The sequence below is a fragment of the Podarcis muralis genome, chromosome 4 (genome assembly GCF_964188315.1).
Source record: "Podarcis muralis chromosome 4, rPodMur119.hap1.1, whole genome shotgun sequence".
NCBI classification, from domain to species: Eukaryota; Metazoa; Chordata; class Lepidosauria; order Squamata; family Lacertidae; genus Podarcis; species Podarcis muralis.
The window spans coordinates 61,650,390-61,676,684 of record NC_135658.1 but is presented as its reverse complement, the minus strand read 5'-3'; the positions used below and the strand labels follow the sequence as shown (position 1 = coordinate 61,676,684).

The 26,295-nt window shown below is 40.9% G+C and overlaps 1 protein-coding gene across 9 annotated transcripts in view; it reads right to left on the bottom strand.

Annotated features, from left to right (window-relative positions):
* Positions 1 to 26,295, bottom strand: part of DMD (dystrophin) — a 985,465-nt gene that overhangs the window by 256,983 nt on the left and 702,187 nt on the right. For all 9 annotated transcript variants that reach the window (XM_077927390.1, XM_077927397.1, XM_077927392.1 and 6 more), the window contains exon 52: positions 9,163 to 9,280. In XM_077927390.1, the coding sequence (XP_077783516.1) occupies positions 9,163 to 9,280 (118 nt within the window). The remainder of the gene's footprint in view (positions 1 to 9,162; positions 9,281 to 26,295) is intronic.

Here is a 26,295-nt window from a genome sequence, read left to right as displayed (position 1 = left end):
ATGGGATTTTAAATTTGGTTTTAATACCAAGCTGGAAGTGCACTATATAAATATTATTACAGTTGGCATTATTTAAATATATGCACATTTATCAAGAGCTATAACATTTCAGATTATAAAAGAAAAATGTAAAAAACAGTTTGTGGTGCATAACCTGCATATCATTCTGCCACCATTTGGGCCAGAAGTACATTAACTCTGTTTCAAATTTATCAGCATTAATCCTTTTAATGTGATTTTTGCCCTCAATATCTCTTCCATTTACCCCAACTTTTCAATTTTCAACTCCTTTGCAAGTATATGAAGTATGTTCCCCATTCTAAAGTGGAAACATTTTCTCATTCTTAGCACCCTGAAAATCTTATGGTTTTTTTTAATGCCATTCATAAAAAAGCCATTTTTTTAATGTTTTGTTTTAAAGGAGACTGTAACTAGCTCTGATTTTTTTTAAAAAAAAAACATAATCAAGTGAAATATAAATCTAATAAAATAAATGAATAAATGTCATCCTTGAGCGCAGGATGCTGCATAAGGCTTAAGACACTTGTTTCAAAAAGAAACTGTGATTTCTTTATATTCAATTAAGCTCAATTATAAGTATTGTTTAAGCACAAAATAAAGTTCAGTCCTTGTGGGTCTAAGCTGGTTTAGAATTTGTGGGATTTTTCTGCTCCAGTGAGAGCGCAGGTCCTCATTTGGTGTTAAGAAACAGTCTGTTAAGAAGAATGATGTGCCAACTATGCTTTTTAAAAACCTTTCTCAAAGCTTTTGATTTTTTAAATTCTGTCACTAAATAATAATACTTTTTTTTTGCTTTTTCTCACACTGGGCCACCTGGTAGGTTTTCTCTACTCATCGGTGATGCCTTACATTTTTGCTCTTTATATAGCACAGGCACCTTAGAGTTGAAAAAATGAAATCTCCCAAGGGGTCCTTCAGAAACCCGTGAGTATTCTAAAGTAGCTGTAGGGAGTCTTACCAACATATTTAGGTTTTAGAATAATCTAGGACATCAGGTAAAGAACTGTAGCTGAATTAAATAGCAAAGATCAGCAAAGTATTGAAAGATCTAATCTCCCCCTTCTCAAAATATTTTGAATAATGTTAAGGAAACAACTCATTAATTTTTGCCCATTCTTCATACTGCGGTTATTAACTAAAGGTGATGATGTATGTAATTATTTATTCTTAGTCCAGTGTTCCGCTCATACTTATGCTTGAACTTTGACTGAATTCTTAAACAAGCTGTCTGAGGGAACAGAGTTTCTAATTAGGAATTTAGCTGCTGTTCATGGATGAAGGAACTTTTAATAATCATTCCAACAAAACATATTTAAAGGGAATCTTTCTCCAGTAGTGCATTTAGAAATGGGACATGGAAATAATAAAATGGCGTTCCATTTTCTCTTAACATAAACAGAACATTATTAGCATTATTAAAATAAAGCAACTCTACTGAGGCACTTAAAACACTTTTGTACTTACTGATGCAAAAATATTATGGTCAGCTTTGCAGTTTAAAGCTAGAAATGTGTGAAATACATTACCTACCTAATGAAGCATAAAGCCAACAATTTTGGATTTTTCAATGCTACAACCCCCATTGCTGACTGTCACACATCCGTATTTACACTGTATTTCCTGATAGTTCTAGCAGCATATCTGCTAATAAGAATGAATAATGTATTCCAGCTACTGTCTTCCTCATCTTTTCCTCTTGTTCTGGTACTTTCAGAAAAAAACTTATAAAGGTTTTCATTGTCTCTTGGATCTTACTAAGGTGAAAATCTTATGATTACTTCAAATATGGCAAAATTCCTATGAATAAAACATGAAGACTAAAAAAATGGCATCCAGGTTCTGTAGACTATCATGTTTCATTGTCATCATCATTGTCTGCTTATTTGTATGCCATTTCCCCAGAAAAGTGTACACAAACTGGCTCACAACATATCAAATGAATAAAAATAAGGGCATTCTATGACATTTGAAGCAGCCCTTAAGTGTTATCTGAAAACATATAAAGGCCATACATTTCCTCTTGCTTTCCTAGATTAGTAATACAAGATTCCACAGCTAACCCTCTAACTGGGTTTTTCACAGGTAACCGGTGAAGAGATGCACATAGAATATTTTCTGTGTATATAGTTGTTTATTAATTGCTTTCCAAGATGATGTGCAAAATATAATAAAAAATGCATAATCTTAAATATTGTTCATGTTCTTAGAATTCTGCTATGAGAGTCATTATAGTAAGCAAGCAAGCAATGGGGTGCTATCCAGATGTTGTGGAAAAGAACTCTCATTAGCCATGGCCACTGCTGATGCTGGGACTTATGGTAGTTGTAGCCCAAAACATCTGCAAAGCAGCATCTTGGCTATTCCTTTTTAGGTAAACAATATCTGATTGTTTACCTAAACAATCAGATATTCAGATTGTCTTTCAGCAGAGAGGGCAGAGAGAAACAAATGGTCATTTATGTCACTTTGGAAAGTTAGAAAAGCCTCACATACACTTATTTTGCTAAATAAACCACACACACACACACACACACACACAAAATTATAAAACTGTTTAAAACATCTCACATTCTGTTGGAATACTCTCTGAAAAGCCATCAATTGTATGCCACCATTTGATGGCATACAAACTTACAGAATCAGGCACTGTTAAGATGTGCCTGCCTTTTCAAAATCTGATCTTTAGGAAATTAATGGTTTTATCATTTAAGATTTAATGAACAATTTTTTAATGTACAACAATTCACATGAAAAAACACAGTTTAGAATGCACCTATGAGAGCAAAGTGATGGAGAACATGTCAGAGATGACACCTGGTACTGTTTATCACTCACAACATGGAAATATTTACATCACAAGACAAATCTCTTTGGCAAACTCTTTGGCAAGCTTTGCCCTTTAAAGGACTGACTGCAGAGCTGAAATATTTCCTCACTTGTCATAACATTTAGATTAGCATCTGCTAACTTTAACATGCACCTTTTATATGAAAAGTAAATGTTTTACAACAGATAAAGTGTTCAGAATGGATTAGAGGCCATCAATTCTGATTCCTGATTAGTCACTTAAATTGCTTTCAACCATCATTTTTAAATTGGGCACCACAATAATGGAAAATGAGAATGGCCCCTGGATTTGTGAATAAAAAGGTAAAATATATAACCACATATTTTGTTTTTACAGTTGTACCTTGGTTGTCGAATGGAACCTGTTCCGGAAATCCGTTCAAGTTCCGAAAACATTTGACAACCAAGGCGCAGCTTCCGATTGGCTGCAGGGAGCTTCCTGCACTCAATCGGAAGCTGCGGAAGCCACGTCGGACATTCGGGTTCCAAAGAACGTTCGCAAACCGGAACACTCACTTCCGAGTTTGCGGTGTTCATGAACCAAAATGTTCGAGTCGCAAGGCATTCAAGATCCAAGGTACAACCGTATTATTAAATGTTTTGACATGAAGTGGTTGTCCTAAAACAGTTTACAGAAATCTTTCTTTCTTTTAAAAAAGAAGTTAAAGCTCACCATTAGTTCCTTATTAATAAAATAAAATAATTTTAGTTTTGGACACTAAGGTTACCCCAAAGAAGGGAAATTAATTTATTATTATCATGATGATCCTGTATTGGGTCGGGCAGGAAGAACAGATTCAAAGGTAATGCAGTAAGTGAGAATTTTCTTAATACACCCCCAATAACAAAGTGCAGCATAGCCTGACCCACTTCATTGATTACAACATAGCTTTCCAAACTGTGGGTCGCAACACGTTAGTATGTCTGCTGCAGTGTGTAGGTGTGTCGCGTGAAGTCTACCTGCGCTTCTCCTGGGGCTGGAAAGGGGTTAGTTTAACCTCCGGTGTGCTAGTAAAACTTAATTAGTGTGTCACAAAAAAAAGTGTGTCACCAACATGAAAAGTTTGGAAACTCTGGATTACAACATTAATATACAGTGTATATGTGTGTGTTCATATTGCTATAATGAGAGCAATTTCATATTTACAGTTACATAATTTTTATTGCTTGATAAACTATGGCTATTATGAAGTTTAATCACATATAATTGTGATGCATTTCTTAACTCAGATCATCACTTAATGGGAAGAAGGCTGGAATGAGATAAAGAAAGCACTGTTTGAGATAACATATCTGTGACAGTGGCTACATTATCAGTAACAATGTGACAGTAGAGTTTATCATAAAGCAGTGACTTTAGAATTTATCATGCTCCTTGTGCTGACAGTATTTAATTTCTCCAATAGAAAGAGATGCTAGGATAACCCTCTGATTTGGAAAGCAATTTTCCCTAATCCCAGATGTAAGTGAATGTGCATATCTCAGCTGTATTTGTATATTCTCCAGCCATTATGCACAATCTCCAACAAGCCTTGGGAAATGTGCATTCAGTGGCTGGATTTTGTATAGGATCAGAGATACTTCACACACTCATTTCCCTATTGGGTAACTCTTCTTTAGCTGGATAAACTTCCGTCCCCTGCTTACGTACCCATGATGACGGACTCCATGGTCCAGCACCAGTGTGCGTGTATCAAGGAGAGAAACGGTGTACATTTTTCTTCTCCCTGGAATTCCCCCTGTGCAGTGTAACAGACCTGGTAACAGCTGGGATTTGTTAAAAGGGGTCTGGACTCCCACTGCTTCTTCCTGCTGATTGGCTGATCAGTGGTAGGTTATGTTGTTGGTCATTTAAGATCTTGCAGTAGGCCATAAACAGCTCTGATAACCTCTAGCCTGGATTACTGTAAATTGTGGGCCTGCCTTTGAAAATGGTTCATAAGCTCCAGTCATTACAGAATGCAACAGTCAAGATGTGAACATACAACACCAGTTCTGGCTTGTCTGCGTTGGCCTACCATTAGTTTCCAGACTTATTTCTGGTTTTGACATTTAAAGCCTTATGTGGGTCAGGACCCCAATACCTAAAGGATCACCCTCTTCCCATACAAACCAGCCCAGAAGTACAGAGAGTGGTGAGCAGAGAATAGTCCTTTTCCATAATACCGCAACATCTTTGGAATGTCCCAGGCCTAGCACCAACTTTACTTACATTTCAGTGGTAGTTATAAATGCTTTTAGTTAACCGGACTTAGGTGCAGCTTGAATGATACTGTTGTTACAGTTACTCAATCCAGGTTTTAGTGTGCATTTTTAATAATATTATACTGTATCCTGTTTTAATATGACTTCATTTTTAATTTTTTACTGTATTATATATATCATAAATTGCTTTGAGGCTTTTTAGCATAAAGCATTATGTAAGTAATCAATTAGAGCAATCAAATCAGAATGACAATATTTCCTATGAAGCACAACTGAACATGAATTATTGTAATTATTTGCAGATTATGTGTAACACATTTATTTGAAAGTCTGTATAGTCTTTCCAGTTTATACGTATATAGTCTTACACACACACACACACACACTCACTTTAAATCAAATCCAACATGAATTGGAGATTTATCAGAATTACTACATCAATAGTCTAAAGTTCTATGAAAGCTATAAAGTCCAAGTTTCCTTTGTTTCTTTGGCTATATATGTTTGCATTTAAATATTTTCTGGTGTTCAATTGTCAAAACCTGTGAGAAAGAGATATGGATAGCACTGTGACAGTGGCGATGCTTATTTCATTAAGATCCCATGATCAACAGCAATGCTGTAATTCACAGTGGTGGTTTCATATATCCTTTTCTGTAAGTGAATGATAGGTTGAAGATTTTGCTATAAAGCTGTCAGACAGCAAGTTTTTCAATAAAAGTATTTTTATTACTATATTGCTCTGGATTGAGACACAGCCTAAAATGTTTTGCAGTGTACTCGAGCCAAAGCTCTTTTTAGCTAGTAATATATTGCTAGGTCTATTTGGATGAAAACTACAGAATTTTGTGTAAAAAGTTATTAAAGTAGGTATGGGATGTGGCCCAGCTAGCGATCACCTGCTAGTTCACATAAGCATAAACATAATTAACCAAATATACACTAACACTGGATGGTATTCAACTAAATTTTACTCACAGCAGGTCTAATGAAATTAATGGACCCAACTAAATCATGTTCATTAATTTCAATGGATCTAATCAAAGTAAACCTTTGTTGAATACCACCCAATGAACTCCATAAATATGGAGCAATAAGAGAAAAGCACAAAGATGTAAAACAAAAGAATTTGTACATATTTAACAAGCAACAAAGATTCAGAAGAATGCAAAGGCTCAAAAGGTGAGTCTACAGAATTGAAAAATGGAAAAATAAATTGGTGTTAGAGAATGGATATATTTAAAGCAAATACTCTAGTTTTAAAGGCACTGCAAAAAACCGAAAAGGTTAACAAATGCAAATAAATCAAGAGCAGAAAATCATAGTACAGGAGCCCCCGTCCCTGCCCACTTATGTGTGACTGACTTGCCTGCAACTGCGTATGTATGTAGTGCTGGGACATAATTAAATTCAAACCCAGAAATGGTGGGAGAAAGCTGGAGAATCCCTGTGGGTCATGAGGAGACCCTCCCCGGAGCCTGAAGAGGACATCAATGAGGGCGGAGGAAGCCCCAAAGAGATCAGAGGCACAGTGTGGCTTTGTTTATGCTGCTCAGCCTCCTCAGCTAACAGCTGGTGTGTTCTGTAGCACAGCAGCCCGTTTCCTGTATGTCCTCCAGCCTCCTGCTGGTCTCAGAGCTTCAATTCTAGTTGAGTATTTTTGGATACAGTATTTTTGGTATGAATTGAAGAAAAACACAGAGGATGTTGAAGGAGTGTTTAGAGGGTGCTCCCCACTTTACACAACTTCACATATGTGCAGGTGTCTTATGGGAAACCATAACTGAAAGAAATTACACAGCTTATGCTTTTCGCAAATATGTGCAATGGTCTAGCTAAACAGACCTTATCAAAAAGAGTAGAAGATCATATCAGTTCGCTAAGATTTATTTTGTACATTAGAACTTTGTGACTGAGATCAACCACTCTCATATAGGGAATGCAGTTCTGGTGAATAATGTGTATTTATTTAATTTGTTTTCCATGTTTAATAAATAGTTCCAGTGACAACCTTTGCAACATATTAAGAAAAATAACCCACAAATCTAAATTATAGTATCATTTAGATAAATGTAGTAGCCTTTTCCTTTAAAAATGTCACACTCACATAGTTATCATATGATTTCATTATGCTTCTCAAGTAGACTGATTACTCTTGTGAGTGCTGATTTGAAATCAATGCATGGCAAAGAATAATAGCTAACTCCAGAAGAGCTTTCATCAGCTAAGGCCTCCAACAATCACATACTTGGAGAATATTTCATTAAATTTGAGTGGCAGAAAGTTACAGCAGCATGGATTTTCAATTCTAAATAAAATGCAGCCATTAAATTCTTTTGAAAACACACCCTTTTTGATGATAGTATATTAACTACAAGAAAATCAACAAAATAGCATAACAATTTCTATTTAATATGCGCTTTTAAATAAGTTGCATAATTTTCAGTGCTGTAATAGCACCAAGGCATAGAACTAAGAACTTAGTTGAGAGACTCACAGATGTGTGAGAAGTTTCCTAGTCTTAAAAAAGAAAGAAAGAAAATGCAGCGAAGGTATATGACTGAACAGAGGCCAATGACTTCTCCCATGTTAGTTTGTTCATCAAAATGCTCCACCCACAAACCTCCTTTCTGTCCTCTGGTAAAAGAAATATGGGGACCTTCTTACTTCACGGACAGTAAAGCTGTTGGGAGTGATTTTGGTCAGAAAAGCAGCCCAAGGGGAAAGGAATCAAAGCAGCTTCCAGAACTATTGAATGACAAGAAGTGAATCTTATGAATCTCTCAGCAGCTGGCAGCTGTAGTCTGGAATCAAGCTGTGTTGACTTAAAACTACAGGTGCAGCATGCTCAGCCATATTAATACAGATAGCAAAAGCCAGCACCGATTACCTATTCAGAGAGCCATATATAATTGTAGATTTGGAAGGGACCCCAAGTGTCATTTAGTCAAACCCCCTGCAATGCAGAATCCTGCCCACAGCCATCCCTGGGTGGGCTTAAACCACCAACCTTCTTTAAGGTTAACAACTTGATGTAGTTATGGCAAGGATGAGAAAAGTTTGGCATGTGGAAGAGTAATCAGTAATACTAGAATGCATAATTGCAATATATTTTATTAAACATGGGTATAGGGAGTCACAGACACATATGATATATAAACATCCAGAGTTAGGCAGATTTTGCCCCCAAAATCCTCTCCTGGGTTAAGAGGACTTTCAGGAGATACCTGGACTGTGGTATGGGGTCCTAGTTGAAATTTAGGTAAAATGACTTGTGTGAGTGGATGTCTGCTTGCACAAGAAGAAGAAGAAGAAGAAGAAGAAGAGTTTGGATTTTATACCCCGCCTTTCACTCCCTTTAAGGAGTCTCAAAGCGGCTAACATTCTCCTTTCCTTTCCTCCCCCACAACAAACACTCTGTGAGGTGAGTGGGGCTGAGAGACTTCAAAGAAGTGTGACTGGCCCAAGGTCACCCAGCAGCTGCATGTGGAGGAGCGGAGACGCGAACCCGGTTTCCCAGACTACGAGACTACCACTCTTAACCACTACACCACACTGGCTCTTTGTCTGATTTTCTCCTCTCACTGTAAAGGGACCCCTGACCGTTAAGTCCAGTCATGAACGACTCTGGGGTTGCGGTGCTCATCTCGGTTTACTGGCTGAGGGAGCCAGCATTTGTCCGCAGACAGCTTCTGGGTTGTGTGGCCAGCATGTCTAAGCCGCTTCTGGTGAACCAGAGCAGCACACGGAAATGCCGTTTGCCTTCCCACTGGAGCGGTACCTATTTATCTACTTGCACTTTGATGTGCTTTCAAACAGCTAGGTCGGCAGGAGCAGGGACCGAACAACGGGAGCTCACCCCGTCGTGGGGATTCGAACCACCGTCCTTCTGATCAGCAAGCCTAGGTCTTTTCTGAGGATCCACTAATTCCCAGAAGAGGGTTTTCAGGGGTAACGAGTACTGCAGTACAGAAGAAAGGTCAGGAAAGCCCTGTTGTGTGAATGGTCTTAAGCTCACTTTAATTTTTTGGATACAGCCTAGTATTCTTACAGACGTAAAATAATAGGCATAGAAAATCCACTACTTACTTCGATCAGTAATGACTGTTCGAGCCTCTTGATTGCTAGTTTTATTTTTCAAATTCTGTGCTGCTGTTATTAACTCTTCCAGCTGAGGGCGCCTTTGTTCCAAGTCTTGTAGTGTTGCCTAAAAGCATAAATATGTATTTATATATATGCCATGTTTATATTCAAAACATATGCATAAAAGCACAAATAAATATTTATAGTTACACCATGTTTATATACATATGCATAACCAGTTTCCTAGAACTAATGGACCACAACAGTGTCATCGACGGTAGTCACTTCTGTGAGTTTTGGTGGCAAACCAATTCACAACCACTAGCAAAACTCAAATCCATGTAAAAATGTGTACTGAATTCTCATTTAAACAAAAAGGCTGCATACTGTAACTCAGACAGCGGTGGTGATTGTGCCCTGGCATAGTTGCTGGGGAATGAGGGAGTAGAGGCAATGAGCCCACAGTTGACGTCAGCTTTGGCATTGGCCAGCTGTGGGGGGCTGGTGGCATTGCTCACCAAAATTTAAAATTTGATCAGGCCAATTAGGGCCTGGTGGGTGATACTCTGGTGATGGACCTGGTAGGGCCAGAATTCTGTGGGGTCTGCCAGCCGGGCATAAAAGCCAGGTGCACTTCCAGCAGACAGCACAGTCAGGAAAGTAATAATCCCACATGTATGCTGTGGCAGCCTGGAGGTAAGCGGGCTCATGTATAGCCTTGCGGTGGAAATATATGGTTGCCGTATTCGGGGCCAGGGAGAAAATTGCCTGTGGACGTATTGGACCTGTTTGGGAGTTTTGTCTTCCTCACAGCAATTGTCACAACTTTGGGCAGAAGTGGTGAGGCATACTGGAGTTGAAGTGCATCAATCTTGCTTGAAAGAAGGTGAACAGGTCAGTATTTCAGACAGTATCCTGGTTCGGTTGAATGGGTGGATTATTTGCCATCCTGCCATCACCGCTGTCAAAATGAACTTGTATTGGCCTTATGATCTACCCCTGTTGCCTGCAGGCAGTCAGGCTTGGCTGATGAACATTTACTGGGGCCCACGAGATTGCAGATGTGAATGGTTTGGCAGCAAGCCAGCTGGGAGGGGGTAGGCACATGTAGCAGGAAAAGGCATTGGGTTGGATCCTTAGTCTAAAGCTGGGGGAATGGGGGTGCCACACCCCCCAAATCCAGGATAAAACTCAGGTATCCCAGGAAGGCCAGCATGACCTGTAAGCTATACGCCAGCTCCCTTGGCCAATAAAGCAAGATGAGCACCGCAACCCCAGAGTCGGTCATGACTGGACCTAATGGTCAGGGGTCCCTTTGCCTTTACCCTAGGAAGGAGACTAAGGTAGGCCATAGAACATCCCTGAATGGTGTCCTGGTGGTATTTCCGCATTAGATCTGTGTCAACGTGAGGAATCCTTTCACCAGGATCAACACTAATGGAGTTATCAAGCTAACTGATTCAGTATACATAGGCAATGCCTATGCCAAATCTAATTTATATTTGTAATCAACAAAAGTTGTGGCTATTTCAATCCCAGGCAGGGTGTCATGTCTCTCTTACAGTATACCAACCCCCTCCCCCCAGTAACCACTGGCTTGCAGTGCTGTGGCCCGGAATACCCATATATAAATACAATAGATAATTATAGCATATGTGTGTGTGTCAATGTCCTGACTTATTGAGCAAAATGTTCTGGGATTAAGCCAATTCCACAGAACAAGGAAGGATACACAACAGCCCAGTACCAAGTACGTTAGCAAAATGGCCAATCACTTGAAACCAAAACTTTGGTGAGCACTAAGCATAGCAGCAAACCTATCAGTTCTTAAATGAGAATGTGAGGAAAAACAGCTGGGCACAATGCACCATAAAAATTAGCCATGATGATGGCCAAATTCAGTCAGGTTAGAGCTGTCGAATTCTGTGTAAAGGTTTGTTCACAATGGATTCCTTCTCTATCGCTCCTAAGAATTAGAAGAGAAGGATAAGCTGATTGGTTTTATGGACTCATTACTAAGGTATCTAACAGGGGCATTGCTTTCCCCCCTTAAAATAGATGCTATGGTGTTCAAATATTGATTTCTTTACAACTATAGAGTATACTAGAAATAGTAGAGTTATTATCATTGTCTATTCAAACACTGTTAGAGCAGAAGTTGTACCCAATCTTTAAAATTCATTTTGAATGAATATATTTCCTTCCCTTCTTTCTTTCTTTCGTCCTGGTCACTGTCACTTTCATAACCTTTGCATTCAAGTAAACTAGTTTTCCCAAATGCCAGGTGAAATGATATGAACCAACAGCAAACATTTTTTTAAAAATGTAAAACTAATGCCACTGACTTTTAAGACATTTTCCATATTTGTGGTTAGTGACTGTTCAAGGGAAATCTAATTTTCAGGTTCCTAACTTTTATAGATTCTTTACACAAAAGTGTGGTTGAGATATGGAACAAATTGCTGAAGTCAGCAACTGAATGTGAATAATGTGAATCAGCTAAGGAAAAAGAATGTGAATAATTCCAAAAATAACTGGACTTGTAGATATGGAATACTGGACCTATCTGAATTGCCTTTAGTTATCTGTTGAAATAAAAGACTAAGTGGTTGTGGGCCAATGCAATCTACAAAGTTGTTCGGCAAGCCGACATATAAGCAAAGGATAAACTAGAATTCTATAACGCAGCACAGTTACTTCAGTTAGTCTTCAATTTTCTGTATTCATTTATTTTTTAAAAATATATCATCTACAGAAGCCAAAGGTGAGAGGAGCAACCAACTCCTTGTTTCCCACAGGAGGATCCCTTTCTTTTCCAATGAGATCCCATCTGATTTAGGCTCTAGGAGCTGACAGGTCCTGACAAAATCTCATTTTACCACTGATGTCATCAGATAAAAACAACATATATCTGTTATTTTGGTAACAGTAAACTGATGAAGACCATCTTCCACCCCACTTGCTACTCATCACAGCTGTCTTCAGCATATGGTGCACAAGCGGGGACTTCTTTTCCATCAGCCCATATCCCACCAGACCTGTAGATCTGCATCTTTCCAAAGTTTAGTCACTTAGGCACCACCAAGAGGGAGAGGGCAGGTTCCAACAGTTCATAAGCCTACTGACTGCCACTTCTACTGTATAAGTTATTAATAGTGGTCCATTAGTGTTATCTTAGGGACGCGGGTGGCGCTGTGGGTAAAAGCCTCAGTGCCTAGGGCTTGCCGATCGAAAGGTCGGCGGTTCGAATCCCCGCGGCGGGGTGCGCTCCCGTTGCTCGGTCCCAGCACCTGCCAACCTAGCAGTTCGAAAGCACCCTCAGGTGCAAGTAGATAAATAGGGACCGCTTACTGGCGGGAAGGTAAACGGCGTTTCCGTGTGCTGCGCTGGCTCGCCAGATGCAGCTTGTCACGCTGGCCACGTTACCCGGAAGTGTCTGCGGACAGCGCTGGCTCCTGGCCTATAGAGTGAGATGAGCGCACAACCCTAGAGTCTGTCAAGACTGGCCCGTATGGGCAGGGGTACCTTTACCTTAGTGTTATCTTACATAACAAATATCTAATTTAAAGGTGCTTGAAGAAAGTACTAAACTGCATTCCAATATAAAATAAAAACTGATTGGAATGATAACTTATTGAAAATTGTTTAAAGTTGCATCAGTGTACAGAATTTTTCAGCAAGGAAGTAGAGGTTATTAGTATTCTGATATGCTGGCTGATTATGTAAAGCTGGTACATTATATGTATGCATTTGTGAAGACTACAATTAAATCCTTAGATTACATCTAAAGAATATAAGGAAATGTAGATATACCACACCTACATTGCACCTGCATAACAAAAAAATGCATGGTTAAATTGTTAACTAGATTGTTTGTTTTTGTTTTCTTTGCACTGAGCAAAATGTGTTTGAGAGGAAAGAAACTTCATTTACATATGCAAATTATTTCAGAATTAAATTACAAAATACAGTATTTTACTGATTTCAAGCCATTAAGTTTCTTTTTCTTAAGAAACCTTTTTTTTTAGTCAGCACAAAGTTCCATTTCATTAGATACAATTCTCCCTCCAGGAAATCATTATAAATAGAAACTATATCCTTTAACAAAATTGGAAAAAAATGGAGCAATTAGTTATCCAGCAGCAGTACTAAACGAATATGGCTCTGTAAAACAAAAATAGTAACAGGAAACACTTTTCCTCTCTAAGCTTCAGTTAATTCTTACAAGAAAAAAAAAATACTGATTTACAGCTGTATCCACATAACAGCATCTTCAGGCCCTATAAGCTATCTATCTGAAATATCATCTTTCATATTACATAATTCCGAAGCAGCCAAGTTTACTGTCTTCCAATAAAAAGTGGGCACTTGGAAGCCTTGCAAGGAAGCAGACTTATTATTCTAATATGACAACCAGGCTGCCTGTAGGTGGTTTTGATGGGGATGTGCATCCAAAGCGTCACTTCAGAGAACAGTTCATTTTTGGAATTCAAATGGGGGTTGATGCTGTGGAACGATGAGATTCTATTAAGCAGAAAGAACCTTGTGGGTGCTTTTACAGTGGTAAGTAGATCATGATATTACCTCTGTCTCAGATAGATTGGGAAAGCCCTCTGCTTCTGTGCAAATGTATGTGACAGGCTGCAGAATCAAGAGGCCACCATGTCACATGTTATCACCTCATGGACACTGGCTGGCTGCTGGACTTCTAGATGTGCTGGAGAACTCTTAACCTTATGTAACCAGAAGTTACATGCTTAGTGAAAACTAAGCAGACTGACCGTTTAATGACCTATCTTCTGTCTTGATATTGATGACTGCAGAGAGAAAGAACTGCACAGTTCCTTGATACATAGCATGGCAGCTCCCTGGGTCTTGGTTCAGAGCTTTTGAACTGAAGACATGGCGGCGGTAGGGCAAAGAAGGTGCCTTTTCCAGCTGCCTTACAGACTGCATGGCCCATGCTGCTCCCACAACATTTATTAGTCATGGATTGTACCTTCCTAGAGGTACGGTATTATTTTTATTATTTATTAAATAACGGCTACAAAAGAGAGGGCCTTTTCTGTGATGGCACACCCACTCTGGAATGTGCTGACATTATGATAATATTGTGCAGCATGTTGAAATATTTTTTTATTTGCCCAAGTGTTTTAAGTAGTCACGCATTATAGTTTTAAAGTTTTACTGCTGCCTCTTATTTTGCTAATTTATTATGAATGTTAACGTTTTATTGCTTTGTTTTGTTTTGTTGTATTTGGCATGACAGATTTATTCATGCCCATTTAACACTGCCTGGGATCTGTTTGGATGAATTGTGCCGTACACATATTTTTACAATAAATGGGCAGAAATGTGCAACTAGTTTGGAATAACATCTTTGGCATATGTGGTCTGCAGTTATTAGATATGAACTGTTTCCACCACAAACCCTGGGGGTTTATTTCAGAAATTGTCCACCTTTCCACAAAAATACTTCTTAAATAGGCTAGTAAAGTTTTCAAATCCTACACAAACAATATATAAAAACAGCAACGGCAAAACTGTCAGCAGATGCACCAATCTTATCATAGCAATTTTGAATGAACGTAAGAGCCCTGCTGGATCAAACCAAAGTTCAGCATCCTGCTCTCATAGTGGATAAGATGCTTATGGAAGCCAGAATGCAGCACATGATCTCCACAGCATAATCTTCCTACTCAGGTACCACAGTGACTAGTATTCAGAGGTATAGCACTCCTAATACTCGAGGTAACACACAGTCACTGGTAGCCATTCATAGCCCTCTCCTCCATGATACTGTGTTTTTACCTAGCAACAAAAATAAAGCAAGGAAGTGGCTTCGCATATCTGGAATTCCAGAACACAGAACTTACTCTGTTTCTCTATCACAGTGTTTCCCAACCGGTGTTCCGCGGCACACTAGTGTGCCGCCAGACGTTGCCTAGTGTGCCGCGAGATGTTGCCTGGAGGGAGGCGGGCGAGTCGGCGGCGAGAGGCGGGGCGGCGGCGGCGAGGAGAGGCCGCGCCTCCTGCTGCTGCCTGGCGCTCCTCCTCGCAGCCGGCAGCGCTGCCTGGGCGCCTCCGCGCGACTCTGCCTCGCTGGGTTTGGTCTCCCAGCAGAGACGGGTCACACGCGCCACTCCCTCCCTCCCTCAGCCTGCGCGGAGGGAGAGCCAGAGAGAGGCATCGCTCCTGCGCGGCGGAAGAGGGAGCTTGGCGCGTCCGCGGCTTTTATAGGGCGCCCGGCGCGCACCAGCTCGATAACGGGCACCGGCGCGGCGGGGGGCGCCGGGCCGGGGGAGGGGGGCGGCCGGCCTGTCTCCTTGGCAACCCCATTGAGCAGCGCCGGCTCCCCCGGGAGGGCCATCCCCCCGCGCCGCCGATCGCCAACACCGCCGACGCTGTGGCTGCCCGAGCCCGAGCCGAAGCCCGAGCCCGTCAGTCAGGAAGGAAGGAAGGAGAAATGGGGAGGGAGACGAGGGAGGAAAATTGCACGCAGGGTGAAGAAAGGAGAAGGGCGAACGAGACGAGCTTCCAACCCAAAAAAGGGCTGGAAGACTGGGAGGATGAAGGATCGGGAAAGAAAGCGACGCCTTCCCTGCCCGCGACGTCGCCCGCTTGTCATTGGCAGCGCAGCGGGCGCCCAGAGGGGCTGGGCACCGGCGCAGGGCCGCTCCGCAGCCGCGGAGGACAGCTGCGCGGCTAGCAAGGTGCGCCGCGTAGAGCGCGGCCCTTGTGTGGCCCGGTGGCCAGGCAAGCTCGGGCGGGGACCCCCCTGCGAATCTAAGACGGGAGAAGAGGGCAGAGCAAAGGGGGTCCCTTCCCCAACCTCCGGCTCTGAGACTTCCCTGCACCCCAGAAAAGCGAAAGGATTTCCCTTTTTTTATATATAAATATTTTATTAAGTTTTCAAATACAAAGTTAGAAACATACACTGAAGAAAAAAGTAAAAGAACAAGAAAAAGAAAAAAAGAAAAAGAAGAAAAGAAAACCAACCATTCAACACATTTTTTATATAACTAACTGGACTTCCTCGCATCTCCCTTACCCTGCATTCTTTATAATAAAGATATCAGCAAATTATTACCTTGTTTCGTACCTTATTTTGTACTTTTCAAATACTATACCTCTAAATTTAACATACTTTTCATCAGTTACTTATATCTTAAATTAAACATAGTATTACCTTAGATTTTGACCTTTTCTTACTTAAAATATAATTTCCTGTTTCCCAAATCTAATTGCTGAAGCTATAGTTTCCGAATCGTGTAAATTTTTAACATTCACACAACTTATATTGCTTTTGGAAATAGTCCTTAAATTTTTTCCAGTCCTCTTCCGTTGTTTCTTCTCCCAAATCTCGGATTCTGCCAGTCATTTCAGCCAGTTCCATGTAGTCCATCAATTGCGTCTGCCACTCTTCCAGTGTGGGCAAATCTTGTGTCTTCCAATATTTTGCGATAAGTATTCTTGCTGCTGTAGTTGCATACATAAAGAAAGTTCTATCCTTCTTTAACACTTTCTGGCCAACAATGCCCAAGAGGAAGGCCTCTGGTTTCTTGGGAAAGGTATACTTAAATACCTTTTTTAACTCATTATAGATCATTTCCCAGAAGGCCTTCACTTTTGGACAAGTCCACCAGAGGTGAAAGAATTTCCCTTCAGCCTCCTTACATTTCCAACATTTATTATCAGACAGGTGATATATTTTTGCAAGCTTGACTGGGGTCATGTACCACCTATAAATCATTTTCATAATATTTTCCTTCAAGGCATTACATGCCGTGAATTTCATTCCGGTGGTCCATAACCTTTCCCAGTCCTCAAACATGATGTTATACCCAATATCCTGAGCCCATTTTATCATGGCTGATTTGACTGTCTCATCCTGAGTGATTTTCTCTTCAACCTGCCCTCCATCCTCTTGCGGAAAACTCTTTGCCTGCCCTGCCCGTATCTCGTTTTTGCTTTTTAATTCCACACACGCACCCTTCGGACTTCGTGGCAATCGGGCGCGCGGGTGTGTTTCCTAAGAGAGTGAGGACCCCCGCCTCCTCCCCACCTGCTCCCTCGCCAGCCAGCCAGCCGCGCGCCCTAGCCGGAGAGCCCCGGCCGTCCCCGTCGCGCATTCGGCTGGATCTCCCTTCAGCAGGCCGTGCTCACAACTCGGCCCAGGGACCCCCAGCAGCGGATCTCCGGCCCAGCTGAAGAATCCGGCAACAAGCCCCCTCCTCCCCAATCGCTCCGCCGAAATATGCTCCAAAACCCCCCAGATAGGCCGCCGGCCGCCAAGTCTCGTGGCGCCCTGAGCGAGGGTCTCTCCCCAACACCGCCACCTTGAACTGCGTTCTCCCGGCTACCCGAGCGAACCAGCGGCAGGACCCCCCAATATTTTTTATAAGTCGGCGCCCCTGATAACTATAACTTGTGGTTCTGATGTCCCAACGCTCCCACGGGGCACATTTCATTCAGGCGGAGGAGGGGGTCGTTGGCTAACGGCCAACAGGCAGAAAGGACTGTCCAACAATGCGATTATCCACACACACACATCTGATCCATGGATTAACATCAAAATCCTTGCATTAAAGCTCACTCCTAAGGAACCAGTGGGTCATTAGGCTTTCAGATGCACTTTGAACAAAGAGATGTTCAAAGGGAAAGCTGCTTTTAATAACGCTGCTTTTGCAGGTACTATTGGTCTGGGTCTCATCCAGCATCTTTTCAGTACACCCAGTTAGGATTCAGCAGTCCAGTTGTACACTCTTGGGTATTCAGCATTAGCTTAAGGCGTGCAATAATCACATGCCCACTTTTGCAGCATCTTCATAGCATCCCAAGTCACTCTTGGAATGCTCTCTTTATCATACCCTGCAAGTGTTTACTTGTGTAACACATCCTACCATATCTTGCAGAGAAGCACTTCAGAGAGGGCCAAAACCCCCCACACTTGGTGCCATTTTCATCTACACATGCAGCAGAGTAAGTTGACCCAGAATAGTACCAATTCAGATGGCAGATGGGAGAATGACAGTGCTGAATGCTTTCCCATGTAGAACAGTCCCTGCAAATAAAAACCTAGCATATTTGGAAGAGGGATGCTAGCCTAACCATTACCTTCTATGCTGTTACTATTTTTTTTTTTTTTTTTACATAAGTAAAAAGTGACCTTTCCCCATCTGGCATGGTGGTGTGCCTCGAGATTTTTTTCATGAAACAAGTGTGCCTTTGCCCAAAAAAGGTTGGGAAACACTGCTCTATCAATATCACAAGAAAAACAGAATGCAAAGCAAGGCATCTCCCCTTGATCTGAGGGAGCTAATACACAGGATATCGCAATCCCAATGTATACAGGACATGCTTTTATCTGGGTATAAAAGCAATGGAGATGCACCATAAGAGTGAGATAACTTATCCAAATGCCAATAAAATTGTTACAGGGGCAGTTTAATAGGAAGAACAAATGAGAGGTTTTTCAGTGTAAATTTAAAAGCATGAGGCTTAAGAAAAGCAACTTGACGGAGGACTCAAACTGAAAACTGTTTCCTAAAGGCCTAATGAAGAACGAACTCACTTGAAAAACATCAGAGAGTGGATAGGCAGGTAAGGAACTGTGTGGTTTTTGTGATGGCAACAATATGCCACTATAATGTATCACTGGTTGGAGATAATTGGAGAAATTTTATATTTCCTGTAAAAAAAATAAAAGAATATTCCACAAAGTCCATATGAGGAAATAGGTAAGGATTTGCAGAAACAGGAACTATGGAATTACACAAATTATTTGCACTTGCGAATATTTAATCTGGAGCATCTAAAGATGCTGACGTTAATTACAGGAAATATTGTGGATAAATCATTGAAATACATCTATGTTTTCTAGCAAGCCAGATTCTCCCCAATCCAGTGTACTCCATTAAAGTGAGCCTGGTCTCTTTTATATAATTATATAGTTCTAAAAAGGTTACTAGGAATCTATTTATTCCACCCCTCCTTACATACTGATGAACCTTATCTCTTTAAGCATTATATGTGATTGTCAGTAGCATCAGACTGATTAATCTCAGAAGTCACCTTCAGCACTATCTAGTCAAACACAAACACAGAGCAGAAGGAGACTAGAAAGGAAAAGGGTAATGTTCACACTATTTGTGAGCATATGGTAAAATGTCAACTAATGGGGTCAGGTTGACAGCAGCTTACCCGTTGGAAATCAGATGTCATGATAGATTCTGCTAGCTGAGAGAAGATATTAAGAAAATAAGAAGATAAAAATGACACTTCTGATGGATAATAAAACAATTAGGGGTGAATCAGTCCATGGATAGGGAACTTGAACTAATAAATTTAAACAAATTCATTGGGGGGTTGATGTCAAAGCCTAATAAAAGTTAAAGTATTATTAATGTTTAAAAATATGAGTGTTATACATAGTCATGATACTTTGATCATAACAGTTTACCAAACACACCTACAAACATTGCTGGTTATACTTTAAGGAATACATTCCAAAATGTATTCTCAACATCAGTCCATAAAGGTTTTTATATACTTTACTGTAAGCTCCTCAAATAATGTAGCATATATTGAGGGGAAACATGTACACGTCTTGTTTACTTGTATGCATTTTTAATTTCCAAGGTTGCACAAACATACCATTGCTAACATTATAATCTACAAAATGTAACAATTTGCACAGAGGAAAACACTTAACTTTACAAAGGGAGTTAAATTTTTCATTAAAGTTGTGGGAAATACACATATCATCTCTCTGTCTCTCTTGACTTCTGTGTCCATATATCCCATGCTCTATTAGCTCTGTACCACTGTGGGAAATGTTAGCACATAATATCATTTCACTCTTGATTGAATCTACCTGAAGGAGTGATTTCCCCTCATATGCTTATGTATCATTTTTCATGTCAGTTCTCCTGCAAATGAACCCCAGGTATTGTTTTGAGACATATATCTGATTAACAAGTGGAAATTGAGATAAACCCATTCTCTTGGGTTTTAACAAAACCTAATTTTGCTTCTAATTCTTATTAATTAAAATAATATTGCCATAGTATTTATGTTGCTTCTAGTGTTTTGGCAGATTTTTAAAAAACAAAAGCATCAAGAAGCCACTATTGTGCTTTAAACCTCACTTACTGGCTGCCACAGCACTGTGCTGCCAATATGCACAGCATCATGCTCATCAGCCTGTAACAGGCACAAATGTTTGCGCCTCGAGGCCCCCAATACCTTCCCCAAAATAACTGCACAGTGACACATAATTTTGGTTTAAGTTAATGGGCAAAATTTAGGCAACAGACTATAACTGACTCCTGCCTCTCTGGCTGGTAGTCTGAAGGGTAAACACCAAATGAGCAACATTGATGAAGATCAACCAAAGCTCACTCCGGGGTTCCTGTGGTCCTGGCATGGCCCTAGCCCCTCAAGCAGACTTCGAACGAGATCCAGGACCCCCAGATTCCTTTACCGGAATATCCTATTCCTGGAGGGGCAGGTGATGGCCGTACCTCCCCTCCCACACATTTCAATAAGCCAATGCCTAACCGCCAGACCTTACAAAGTTGTGACAAGTGCTGGGGGCAGGCAAAAACCAAGTGGCTACTGACAATTTGCCAAACGGAAAAATTCCTACCCGGTCCCCATTCCAAAACAGGCGACCAACCAATGTCCAAAGCAAGGCCAAAGCAGCACAACCTACACATAGGGACAGGAGGGTGGGCGTTCGGCAGCATGAAGCAAGTGCCCCAATTACATTGCGCTGCTGCTTTTATAGCCCCCAATGAACGTGTGATTGCCATGATTGGCCCAAAAGGCCTGGCACGATCAAGGGGGGGCCAATGGAGAGGGCTGTAACACGCCCAGGAACCCTAACCTGGTGGGGGGTGTCTCAGGGTCCTGCGCGCAACCAGGACCCTCCCTAAAGAGGATCCCATTTCTTGCACTACATCTATAAGCTTTACTCACTGAGAAATCTTGCTCAGAAAAAAGCAGTTCAAGCAAAGCTAGTAAGAGAGGAATGGCTGCAAGAACAGATAAAAATCCAACAGAATTCATGGTCAGGGAAATAGACCGACAAAGGGATTGCTTCCTTGGCTAATTATTTAAATTGTGGGCACAGAGTCTCAGGGGTGCTGCAGGGAGCACCACAACTGTGAGGTAAAATGGAAGGCAAGAGGTGAGCGTTTTGGCATCATGCAAGGAGATGTTGAAATCTGAGACCCTAAGGTTCACCACTGTCCTCTATCTACAGCATGGAGTCTACACTGCACTGGCTCTCTAATGAAGCCAGCGTCACATTTCAAGGACTTTGTCTTTCAATATCAGAAAAGCTTGGAGTCTATCTACGCCACAGCACTGAACTTTAAAAGGACACCCCTGTAAGGTGGGCGGTATCGCAACCAGGCCTCGGTCATACCAGTGATTAGGCAGCTAGCTGTGAAGCCGGCCAACCAGTGGTGATTGGCCAATGTCAGCGGCTAACATGTGGATGTTCCCCGGGAAGTGGGCCCAACTGGCCAATGAGTGCTACTTGGGCCAGCTCCCAGGGGGATAAATTGCCACCCACCTCGACTCTCCTCTTCAACCACCTTGTTTCGCCAGATCTCTCTCCCTCTATATTGGTTTTTGCTTACGCTACGACCTCGATATGGACATTGTTGGCAGCTGAATTCAGGGCTGGGCAGGATTTTTTTTCACTTGGCCATTTGTTTTTTGCCTACCTCATAGAAACCGTCACTATTGGGGAAATGGTGGTGTGAAGACAGCAAAGGGGGGGGGGAGGAGAATGGAATTTGTTTTAGAGTAACAAAAAGTAAATAAAAATTAGTTAAAATATATTTAAGACAGTAGTATTTCCGTGCACTGCTCTAGTTCACCAGAAGCGGCTTAGTCATGCTGGCCACATGACCCCGCTGTCTGCGGACAAACGCCGGCACTCTCAGCCAGTAAAGTGAGATGAGCGCCGCAACCCCAGAGTCGGTCACGACTAGACCTAATGGTCAGGGGTCCTTTTACCCTTTACCTTATGGGGGGGGGGGTCAGAACAAAATGGTTATTTCTTTGGTTTTGATTGGGGGAAAGTTTAGGAACCTAGTAACTTCATCAGTGTTGTTGCCAGTACTACCATTTAGCATTACATAGAAGGTACTAGCATGACCGTATTTGTCTCTTGTAATTAGGGGGGAATCAGAAAAGGTGCTAGGCTGATTTTGAAAGGTATAAAAGGGAATTGTAAGCTCTCAGCAATTATTTTGAGATATGGTCCTTTATGTTTTACACTTATTGCACCTAGTGCATTTTTATATGGAATGGGAACAGGCGTGAAGCAGCAAACTAGATCAAAGGGCATTTCTGATTATGTTTCTGACAGATTTTTAAAGTGATTTTATAGAAGCTGACATCAGAGAAAAGCTTAGCATCCATGCTTCACAAAACTGGATTATTTATACCTTTGTTATAAGGCAATCTTTTGTGGTGAGAAAAGGGTAAATTTTAAACAATTTTCTCTTCTGTTCTCTCCTGAGTAAAGAAACAGTTCATCTATGTTTTCACCTTGGGGGTTCTCCTAGGTTTATTATCTGTTCCTAGTTGGGGATTTAGAAATAATCTTGCCTCAGAAAACAGATAACAAAGATCCAATTTTCTCCTATTTAGACAGATTTTAAATAAATTTCTGCAAGCAATATATTATTTCAAAATCCCAAGCCTTTGGTCTGCATAAATGCAAGCTGATGGTGCCATGTACATGCTTTTATTGTAAATATTGAATTATATATAAATAAAATATTTCAGCGTGGTAAAATAAATCACACGTTTAGACAATACCTGATAAATGGGAAAACCTAAGTAAGCATTCTTTGTTAAAAGATGAAAAGGGAAAGCAAAATCTGGATTTGAATTCTGTCATCTACAGATGAAAGATGGAAAAGACACCTTAAACATAATGAGCATACTTAAGACCTTTTCGAACAAGGTGTAAGCATCTCATCTTTATGCAGTTCTCACAGAAGTCCCTTATCAACAACAGATCCATATGCCACACATAGGGCACTTTGATAAAAGACGTAGAATCAATTAGGAAAGAAATCATTCTCCCATGCTCCTAAATTCTGTTTACCGCTTTTCAGTTGCACCACAGCACCATCCAACTGCCTCCCTGCCAGGTCCTCAGCCATCGGGAGATGCAACAGTCTCTTCTGCTGGCCAGGGGAACAGTTGGATTGGTCTGGTTGCCAAATTAGCCAATGGCAACCAGACCAGGGGGTGAGCACATTCTGGACGCAGGCCTGACCAGGACCCTCAGGACTTCACTCAGGTCCACCACCAGAATATAAAAGGAATGCCCCATCTAGTATTCTGGTTTCCTTTGGATCTCCCTCCCACCCTCCCTTCAGCTAGGCTACCATCACAGAAGTAGCTTTCCTGACCTTACTATGGATTAAGATTAGTCACCACATTCGTAGTCATCAGTAGCTTTCCTGACCTTACTATGGATTAAGATTAGTCACCACATTCGGGGCTGGGGAGGAATTTGTCCTTCAGGTTCATTGGCTGACATTGGGGTTTTTGCCTAGCCCATAGCAATCGGTACAACTCCGGTGGGGAAAATGTTGGGTAAAAGCCTTAGTCATGGTTGGAGGGAGGTTGTATGCCTTGCCTGCCCCTCCAAGGATTGGGGTACCCCATTAAAGAGTTCTTGCTTCTACTGAACTACTGCTCCTTACTCACCCAGCCACCTTTCCACCATGCCTGTTGGAATCTGACTAGACTTGACTTTGTTTCAATCCAACTCAGAGGAAGCTCTGAGTTGGATGAAGTTCACACGTGACCCAAATTTGTTTCTGAAGCTACTGTAGGCAGCTTCAACCTGAGTCTCTTTCATGAAACAGCTCTCCTCAATCTGCTATTCCCCTGAGAGGAAAGGTTCTATTGGCAACAATGGTAGCTTCCCAGCTGGAGCTAAGAGTAGCTCATGGAGGTGATTTTAATCAGGGATGTCATGTTAAGGGAAAATGTTAAAAGTCCCTTTCTGCTTTTTTTTTAAAAAAAACTCCATATAAAATAACTTTCTCTTCTAAAACTGCTTCATCAAAACCAAAAAAAGTTAATTCATACTTTCCCATTGCAGTAATCTTGTTTTCCTGGAATCATGTCTTTTTCCTGAGAATATGTTTCTCCTGTAACCCCCCGAAACATCTTAGAAAATGAACAAGCATTTAATTTGGTCCTTATAGTTTTGATTTGCATTCTATGATTACAATTGAACTACAATTTTCTGCTTTGCACATTACATGGGAAAATAAGCTATTCAATTACTTTTTATAATTATGGAACAGAAAGAAAACTAAGAAATGCATATGCTACAGAGATAGCATACGTTCTGCAAGCAAGCAAGAACAAAATAAAACTTTTTTACTTTGTTAGATTATTAAGAATATAGCAATCTACCCACAAATTTCATTGTTTCTGATGAACAGTTTATTTTAAATTCAACAAAGCAAATTGTTCAAAACAAAATCTGCAGAAACCATTTTTTTGTGGCGGTGGGGAGTGTTGTTATGGTTCTGACATGGTGAGGTATGTTAAACTTTTTGCTCTGCAGAAAAATGCAGAAGACCAGAAGTCATTTATCTGAATGTCCCAAGAGCATCATTGTGCAATGATGCCTGCTCCTCAAGTACCTTGAGAATTTTTAGTTTTGTTTGATCTCTTAGTTCCTAGGGTTTATAAGTTCTAGAAGTGCATCCAGTCTAACTCTTCTGTTGCTAAGAACAAATGTTTTCAAACACATAATAAATATAGCTACTTTAGATTTACATATATGAAAGGTGAGACTTAAAACCACATGCTGACAACAAGAACAACTCCCCCTCCCCCAATTCTCTACACTTGTCTGCATGTAATAGAAAAAAGCACTTTAGCAGTGCTCATCTCAGTTGGCAACCTACTCATAATAATTATTTTAAAGAATATCAGTTCTCTAAATGGAGGCTAAGGTAATGCTACATTCACTTACAATACAGTATTAAGCCATTTGTGTGTAAACAAGCTTGCATAATGGTGGCTTGAAGTTCACTGCATCCCACTCCTGCCCTCATTCCCATTGGGGATGCTGATGTAGCCTAGTCATTAATGTTGTACCTTGCAGGAAATAGTACTCCACAGATTTTTTTCTCTACATAAATTATACAAAAAGTAGAAAAGAAGACTTCTCATTTATGCTCAAACTACATGAGGGAGCTAAATCAACCATAACTAAAATGTGGATTTCAGCATATCTAATTCAGAGATGACTTTGTATGCTCTGAACTCAGAATGTTAGCACTCAAGTTGATTTTAGTTGATTTTATGTCAGTTTTCTTCTTGTACATTGGCAGCAGACAGAAGTACAGTGGTACCTCGGGTTACATACACTTTAGGTTACATATGCTTCAGGTTACAGACTGCGCTAACCCAGAAATAGTACCTCGGGTTAAGAACTTTGCTTCAGGATGAGAACAGAAATCGTGCTCCGGTGGCGCGGCGGCAGCAGGAGGCCCCATTAGCTAAAGTGGTGCTTCAGGTTAAGAATAGTTTCAGGTTAAGAACGGACCTCCGGAACAAATTAAGTACTTAACCCGAGGTACCACTGTAGAAGATTCTGTTCCTTTTAGACCAACACTCACGTCACAGTATGTTCTACAAAACACAATTGAAGCTTTAAAAAAAAGCTCTTATGTAGAATGAAGAAGCTCACTTCTCTCCTGCCAATCTACCCTGATTGTATCCCAGTCCGAGTAGGGGTGAATACTGTAGCATAAATTTATACACCTAGAAACCTAGTGTAAGGGCTACATGTGGAGATGAAGGCCCTGAAGACTATGGAGATGTCTGGCAACCGAAAATTATGTTTGTGTGCATGTATTGAGACAAATAATCCTAAGAAGTTTTATGAAGATTTAGAGTAAGAGGCCTGGGTTATGTGACCAGGAGTAAAGACACTGGACATTGCAAATCCTAGTGAAGATGAAGGTTAATATTAACTGTGGCTAAGACATCAACCCCAGCCCTGAGACCTGATCATATGCATTTCATACACTTTTTGAAAAGGAACCTGATCAATTTATGCTCTAATTTACTGAG